This window comes from Vipera ursinii, assembly GCF_947247035.1.
Source record: "Vipera ursinii genome assembly, chromosome: 11".
Classification (NCBI taxonomy): domain Eukaryota; kingdom Metazoa; phylum Chordata; class Lepidosauria; order Squamata; family Viperidae; genus Vipera; species Vipera ursinii.
The window spans coordinates 3434410-3442777 of NC_139524.1; the positions used below are offsets into that span (position 1 = coordinate 3434410).

An 8368-nucleotide genomic window follows, 5' to 3' on the forward strand; every position below is an offset into this window, starting at 1 on the left:
ACCTAAAAGTTTGCTCAGCACCTGCGTCTCCCTTTCCCAGGGTTCCCTATAAGGAAGAGGAGGGTGAGGAGGAGGCAGCCCCTCTTCACCAGGACTGAAAACGTAAGTAGCCACCTGGAAAGGCCAAACTGTGGACCTCCCCCCATCATATAATCCCCCTCCTGGGGAAAAAGGGCAGGAAAACCCTTCGATCCACTGGGTGGTGGATTAGGGGATCCCTGGACCAGGCGCTAATCCTCGTCTCCAGGGGCCAAAGGGAAGGCGGGGGGTGACTCTGCAAGACCCTTTGGCCACAGCAAGCTGGAGATCTCTCCTCTGTCTCTCTCTTCCAGCAGCCCGAGCCCCAGATTTTAAATTTGGAGAGGGAGGAAGAGGAAGTCCATATCAATGAAGGTAAATTTCTCACTGATAAAGTAATCAATGAAGATACTAATGGCGGGTCATTCGGTTGATAGGAAGGGTTCCCTTCCTCCTTTCCTTCATTTGTCCCACTTTCCCCCCCCCCAATGCAGGAGACTTGATCATTGAGGATCTACAGCTTCTTCCCCACCACCTTCTCCAACGCTGGCAAAACTAAAAAACAACAACGCAGTGAGAGGCATAGGCTTCCCCTCCTTCATTCTTTTCGTCAATCCTCTCACTTTCCCCCCCCCCCAATGAAGGAGACCTTTCTAGAAGACCTCTAGCTTCCTCCCCACCACCTTCTCCACCATCCTCCAAAGCGCCTGAAGGCAGGAGGCAAATGAGTTCCTGTTTTATCTTTATTTTGGGGGGATAAAAGCCTCCTTTGAGCCCTTTCCAGCAGGTTTAAGGAAGGCTAAAAGGGAGGAGGGGCTGGTTTCTGGAGTGAAAGGGATGGTGGGAAGGAGGCTTTAGCGGATCCCTTTCCTTACCTTCCTTTTTTCCTCTCTTCTAGGGCTTTTTTTTCTTGCTTCTTTCCTTGCTTTGCAAGGAAACAAAATGCAAAGAACCCTACCCCGAAACCTAACCCTAACCCTAACCCCTAACTCTGCAAGGAGAGTGATGTATATCATTAATGTGGAGATGGTGAAAAGGGAGCCGTGTGGTGAGTGGACACTTTGGGCCGGGCTCCTCCCGGCCCACTCAGCACCCCTCCCTCTGCAGCTCCTGCTGGGGTATCTGGGAGCGTCTCTCATAGACGCCCAAAGGGAGCTGGATTTCCGAATGGCCCCCGTAGAGAGAGCAGGAGTTGCCCCAGGCCTGGGTGAGAATCTCTCCCCGGCCAGGAGGATCCACCAGCTTCGTCAACCGGAAGGAGCTTCCGGATAGATGGGGTGGGGTTTCGAGGGAAGAGTGGTGCAGAGGAGGCTCTGATTCATCTGGGGAAGACCTAAAGGTTTGCTGAACAGCTGCCTCTCCCTTTCCCAGAGGTCACCACAAGGTAGAGGAGGCGGAGGAGGCAGGAGACCCTCTTCACAAGGACGGAAAAATAAGTAGCCACCTGGAAAGGCCAAAATGTGGACCCCCCCTCATATAATCCCCCTCGCTAAAAAAGGGCAGGAAAACCTCTTCTTCCTGGGTGCTGGATTAGGGGATCCCTGGACCAGGCGCTAATCCTCGTCTCGATGGGCCAAAGGGAAGGTGGGGGGTGACTCTGCAAGACCCTTTGGCCACAACAAGCTGGAGATCTCTCTTCTGTCTCTCTCTCTCTTCCAGGTCCCTCAGGTCCAGATACCCAACCTGAGATGGGAGAAAAAGACAAAGTCCCCATTAATGAAGGTAGCTTTATTTCTGGTAAATTAATTAATGAAGATACTTAAGACGGGTCATTGTGTTTATATGGATAGGCTTCCCCTCCTTCTGTCCTTCATTTGTCTCACTTTTTTTACCCCCAGCGCAGGTGATTTCATAATCGAAGATCTGTAACTTCCTCCCCACCACCTTCCTCCACCATCCTCCAAAGCACCTGCAGGCAGGACAAGAAGCAGCGGATGGAAGCCGATCAAGGAGAGAAGCAACCTGGAACGGAGGAGGAATTTACTGACCATGAGAACAATTAATTGATGGAGCAACCTGCCTCCCGAGCTTGTGGCTGCTCCAACACTGGAGCTTTCTAAGAGGAGACTGGACAGCCACTTGTCTGAAATGGGATAGGGTTTCCTGCCTGACCAGGGGTAGGACTACATGACCTCCAAGGTCCTTTCCAAGTTTATTATTATTATTATCATCATTATTATTACTACAGGGGGATTTAAAGGACTTCCACTCGGACTCAAGAAAAGTCCCTGTGTTTCTCACGCCATCCGTTAATGATGTTAGCCAAGATGGCGGTAGCCTTGGAAGCAGAATCAGATCAATGGGGAGAGAAGGAACCAAACTCAGTGGGAAGGTACTAGGAGAGAAGAAGGGGGAAGGGAGGAAAGAGAAGCAGAAAGCTAGATAGGGAAGAGAGAAAGGATAAAGGAAAAGGGGGAATTGGGGCCAGGAGGAAAAGGCCAGCAAGCCAGAGCGCAGCGAAGGAATGGCTGCACGTGGAGTCTGAGGCAGCCGGCAGCAGAGAAGGAGGGGGCCAGCTCAGGAGCTCAGTTAAGCAGCTCAACGCTGGGAAGGAAGAAGAAAGAGCAGCGAACTGGCAGCTGAATAGCAGACCAGGAGGGAGACTGTGGGAAGCAAAGAACCGCCAAGATTGCACGTTTTAACGGTTGGCCATCTGACTCTTGTGTCTGCAAGAGGAATTCATTGTTCGAAGGGATGCTGTGCATGAAACCATCCCGGCTGACGGAGGCCCAGCTGCACCCGAGAGGACTACCCAAGAGGTCAGAGGCCCATGGAAGAGCAACCAGAGGAACACCCCTCCCCCATCCGACAGACATTGGAGGAATTCCAGGCCAAGTGAGGCTACCTGAAAAGCCCGGCGGCCCAGCGACCAAGCCCGGCCCAATGAAGCAGAGACCAGTATGGCGACATGTTGTGCCGGCAGCTTCAGCGGTGGAGAGGAGGCAGCTGGTGGCAGTGCAGAGAAGTGGACCTGTAAGGCGGCCAGGGGCAGCGCAGAGGTGGTGGCAGCAGAGCAGAGGACGGAGAGGTGGCTGGACGTTGGGCAGAGGTGGCAGATGGTGGTGTAGGCGGACCCGGAGGATTTGACCATACTGATAAACCCTTGGAGGAAGACAAATGGATGTCACACATAGAAGGAAACGCAATAACAGGAGATTGTATCCTCAAAGGAACAGAATAATCCCTCTGCAGACCGGACATACAATCCAGGGAGGTATGTTGTCACCCTTGAGCTAAAATCCAAGATGTGACTAAGAACCTAACAGGGCTACAGATTACTACCCTTTCCTATGGCACACATGCCAGAGGCTGCACTCAGAGCCCTATCTGTGGGCACGCACGCCGTCGCCCCAGACTTGACACTCCTGTGGCCCCTCACCAGCAGCCCCCCGGAGGAGAGCCACCCCAGGGGCTGCCTGTGCAGAGAAATGCAACCAAGGACATGGCAGCCAGGCAGCAGGGACAAGACTACGCCTCCCGCCTCATCGCATGCAGATGATGCTGCGGGCCACGGACAGAGGGCGTGTCCACTATGATTCTGCTGGGCCATGTGGGCAATCTGCTGTGGCAGGCCATGGAGGCGGTGGGTGGCTCTGCGGGCAAGAGGTGGGGTGGGGCAGGGGCGGGTTCTGGGCACTCAGTCTCACAAAGGTTCACCAACACCGCCCTATACCATTTCAGACAAGTGGCTGTCCAGTCTGCTCTTTAAAACCTCCAGTGTTGGAGCATTCCCAACTTCTGGAGGCAGGTGGTTCCACTGGTTAATTGTTCTCACTGTCAGTAAATTTCTCCTTAGTTCTAGGTTGCTTCTCTCCTGCTACTTGTCCTGCCTTGATGTGCTTTAGAGAATAGGTTGGCCCTCCTCTTCTGTTTCAGACTCCTGACCCCTAATTTGGTATGTTTGTTTGTAATATTTGTTTTAGAAATACTGAAGGCAGGACAAGAAACAATGGGTGGATACTAATCAAGTAGAGAAGCAACCTAGAACTAAGGAGAAATTTCTTGACAGTGAGAACAATTAACCAATGGAACCACCTGCCTCCAGAAGTTGGGAATATTTAATATGTTTGTTTGTAATATTTGCTATAGAAATACTGAAATAAAAACTTTTGAAATATTTCTCCCACCCCTCTTTTGTCACTGAGCACACAACCCATTCACCTCTGTGTCCTCTTGGCATTTGTCTTCAAAAAATGTGCAGGTGCCCCTTTTCAAGTGTTGCCAGGGGGTGGAAACCAACCCAATGTCTTTTGCCGAGAGGGTCTTCCACGGATCACAGATCTCGGCCGTCACCACAGCGGAGAAAGGACTTGTGTTCTCCAATTGTGGGTCTGTTGTGCAACCCAGCCTCAAGCAGGTGCAATCTGCCTCAAGGGAAGCAGCCTGTGCCCGGCTCAGTTCGGAGCTAAATTGCGTATTCTCTGAGGAAACAGCTTTTTTCGCAGGCCTGGTCTTCTGAGAAGGCCGCGATGCTCAGGGTGGTGTTGGGCTTGTCTAGGGTGGCTCTCTGCGATGCCCAAGGCGGCTGCCATTCTCAAGCCGATTTCTGGGGAAATGTAGCCTTGATTTGGCCATCATCATTTCCTTGTGTAGAGAAGGGGTGTGCAAGCTTGGCAACTTTAATGACTTTATTGTCACTTTGAATGTACACCAATCGGCATACATCAAATGAAATTTCGTTGCGTGCAGCTCTCAAAGGGCCACGACCTCCGATACAGACTCCTTGTTCGTGGCCAGCTCAAGTTTCAGATGGTCCATTTTAGTCTCTAGGGAGTGAACGATGGCAAAGAGGACAGATGGAAATGGGGCTCCATGTGGATTAGCCCTCAAATGAGCTTGCATTCCTGCACGCCTCCTTTCCTTTTTCTGATCCTGCCTCTTCCACCTTTTCCTTAAAGAGGCCTTGCTTTTTTTCGCCCCTGGAGCACGTTGCCACCACCTCCTCCAAAAGCCTCTCTCTCTTCCTCTGGTCCAGTTTCTTCACTCCATAAGCCCTGGGACCTCTCCTCCTCCTTTGCAAACAGCCCTGATTTGCAATGGAATCCGTCGCTGGGCCAGCAGTCAGATCTTGCTGCTGGCAGAACAAATTCAAACAGCGCCAACGACTTTTAACGGTCTCACCAACAGTTGCGAAACAGCTAGAAACTCGCCATGCCAGTAAAGATTGTCGTTGGTATGTTAGCTTAGTCCCACCACGTTGCTCAAACCCATTAAAACCTTCCTGATCAAGCGGCCTCTATCGCTTAATATCCTTCCCCAAACTATTCACCTTCAAGAGCCAGCACAGCTGCAGCCATTCCAGGCGCCGCCATCTTAGCTGGGGAATTCTGGCAGTTGGAGTCCACAAGCCTTCAAGTTCTTAGTAAAGGTCTCTCCACATTCCAGGGGTTTAAATGGTTTCTCCCCAGTGTGGATTCTTTGATGTGCATCAAGTTTTCCCAGATGAATGAAGCTCTTTCCACACTCCAGGTATTCATACGGGTTTTCCGTGTGGATCATCATCCCATAAAGGTTTTCCCTCAGACTGAAGCTCTTTCCACACTCCAGGTATTCATACGGGTTTTCCGTGTGGATCATCATCCCATAAAGGTTTTCCCTCAGACTGAAGCTCTTTCCACACTCCAGGTATTCATACGGGTTTTCCGTGTGGATCATCATTCCATAAAGGTTTTCCCTCAGACTGAAGCTCTTTCCACACTCCAGGTATTCATACGGGTTTTCCGTGTGGATCATCATCCCATAAAGGTTTTCCCTCAGACTGAAGCTCTTTCCACACTCCAGGTATTCATACGGGTTTTCCGTGTGGATCATCATCCCATAAAGGTTTTCCCTCAGACTGAAGCTCTTTCCACACTCCAGGTATTCATACGGGTTTTCCGTGTGGATCATCATCCCATAAAGGTTTTCCCTCAGACTGAAGCTCTTTCCACATTCCAGGCCTTTAAATGGTGGATTCTTAGATGCCTTTCAAGAACTCCATTTGATTGGAAGGATTTTCCCCATTCCGGGTACTGATATTTCTTTCCCCCCTCCCGGATTCTGTGGCGTCTCCCGAAGGACCCTCCGCCCTCCAGGCCCGTTCCCTGCTGCCCGCTCCGCCCTCCAGGCGGCCTCCTTTCGCAGAGTCCCCCTCGGCTCCTCCCTTCCGGGCCTTCCCCGCCGTCTCCTCCCGGGGCTGCACCGCGGGGCTTCCTGCCTTCCTCCGCCGGGCTCGCCCGAACTCCTGCAGGGGCGAAGGGGGAGAGGCGGGCCACGGCTTCCTCCCTTCCCCGGAGGAACGCCGAAGCGTCGGCCGCTCAGTGACACTCTCCGGGCAGGCCTCCCTCCGGCGCACGTCCCGCCAGACCAGGCCTCGGGCTCCCCCCTCCCTCCGCCAGAGAAGAGCTCGGACTGCGACTCCCGGCATCCCTTGCGCCCCCGCTGGGTCGGAGCCCCTCTGCGGCCGAGTCAATTCGGCGCCTCGGTAATGTTTGATCCCGGAAGTGGAGGCGTGGCTTCTCCGAGCGCCTGGTAGCTCTTCTTTCCATTCAATGGACCGCCCTCAGAAATCCTCCTGCCAATCAGCCTCGTCCTTCCATCCATCCATCCATCCATCCTCCATTTGGCGTCTGCGCAGTAGCGAAGGTTTTCTTTGGGGTACCATTTTCTCCCCCCCCTCCCAGCATCCAGGCCGGCGGAGCTGACGGGCCTCCCGGGCTGTGTCTCCCCCTAGGCAGGGCGGGGGGGGGCGCTTCCTCCCTCCTTCCCCCAGGGGGCTCCCCCCGCGGCCCCCAGGCAGCCCTTCTCCCGCGCGGGGGTGGGAGCAGATGGGCAGAAGGGCGGGGGAGGCGGGAGAGCAGCCTTCCCATATCTGGGGGGGTCCCCCGAGGAGGAGGGAGCCGAGGCCTCCCCGAAGCCCCCCGAAGGCGGGGGAAGCAGCGACGGAGGGAAACTGAGCGGGGAGGGAGGAGGAATTTCCTGAGAGGGAGAACAAGTAAGCAGTGGAACTACCTGCCACCAGAAGCTGAACGTGCTCCAGCGCTGGAGGTTTTAAAGAGGAGACTGGACAGCCGTTTGTCTGAGCAGGGGCTTGGACTAGAAGACCTCTAGGTTTCCTTCTAACTTGTTTATACATACATACAACCTCCAAGCTCTGCGATGCTGATCTAATGAATGATTTCTTGGGGTTTGGCTCTTCAGAGCTTCTGCCTCTCCATTCCCTTCCTCTGCATTCACCCTGGAACCTCTTCGCAAGGGACTGGGGGGGGCAGGACAAGATGGATCGCAGGCAGTGTTTGATTTTAAAGATTTCTATTCCTTTCCCCCCCCAAAAAAATAATCTTTATTTACAGAAAGAATGACAACAGGATAGTACATAGGGAAAGGGACAAGGGGTTTAAAGACACAAACCATATAATCACATAACACAAACTGCGAAAAACAAACAAAACAGACGAGAGTTATATCTACTCTCCTATTAACCAAAAATATATCTTCCCAGCTAAACTTTCCAATACACAGAATATCGTTATCATTTTAAAAAAACTACCATTGGTCATATCTTGTCAACCTTGTAAGCCTAATAAATTACACAGATCAATTAAGTGAGCTCATCACTCGTCTCCTGAATTAAACCTTTTAAGCCATACAAAACATTTGTTCCAACTTATATAGTGATTCATGTTTATCTTTGCTATTAGTAATCTGCTATTACCCCCCGTAGATAGGGCGCGCAACATGGGGGTCCTTCTAGATTCACAGCTCTCTTTGGAAGAGCATATTGGAGCTGTGACTAGGGGGGCCTTTGCCCAGGTTAGCCTGGTGTGCCAGTTGCGACCCTATCTAGACCGGGATGCCTTGCGTACAGTCACTCATGCGCTCGTGACTTCTCGTCTAGACTACTGTAATGCTCTCTACATGGGGCTGCCCTTGAAGTCCACTCGGAGACTCCAACTGGTGCAGAATGCAGCCGCGCGAGTTGTGCTGGGAGCTTCCCGATACTCCCATGCTACACCTTTGCTCCGTGAGCTGCATTGGCTGCCGGTTGCTCTCCGGGTGAGGTTCAAGGTGTGAGTGATGACTTACAAAGCCCTACATGGCGTGGGTCCGGATTACCTACGGCAACACCTGCGGCCGGCGTCAACTTCCCTCCGTCCAGTGCGCTCCCACAGAGAGGGCCTCCTCAGGGTGCCGCCGATCAAGGAATGTCGATTGGTGGCCCCCAGGGGGAGGGCGTTCTCTGTGGGCGCGCCAGACCTTTGGAACCGCTTGCCGATTGAGCTCCGAACGGCCCCCGACCTTCGCTCCTTTCGGCGCAATCTCAAAACTTTTCTTTTTGAACAAGCTGGCCTGGTCTGATGGGTTGGGGTTG

At 52.8% G+C, this 8368-nt stretch overlaps 1 protein-coding gene across 3 annotated transcripts; it reads right to left on the bottom strand.

Moving 5' to 3' along the window:
- Positions 1 to 1168: 1168 nt before the first annotated feature.
- On the bottom strand, positions 1169 to 5498 carry LOC310645685 (uncharacterized protein). Of its 3 annotated transcripts, none has more exons than XM_083371657.1 (3): positions 5288 to 5498; positions 2864 to 3120; positions 1169 to 1701 (listed from the first exon to the last, which is right to left on the bottom strand). In XM_083371657.1, the coding sequence occupies exons 1-3, from the start codon at positions 5328 to 5330 to the stop codon at positions 1549 to 1551; spliced, it is 453 nt and encodes a 150-aa protein (XP_083227783.1). In that variant the 5' UTR covers positions 5331 to 5498; the 3' UTR covers positions 1169 to 1548. The 3 variants fall into 3 exon arrangements, with proteins under 3 accessions (XP_083227783.1, XP_083227784.1, XP_083227785.1); XM_083371658.1 differs by lacking the exon at positions 5288 to 5498 and adding an exon at positions 4180 to 4380; XM_083371659.1 differs by lacking the exon at positions 1169 to 1701 and adding an exon at positions 1841 to 1927.
- Between the last annotated feature and the right edge of the window lie 2870 nt (positions 5499 to 8368).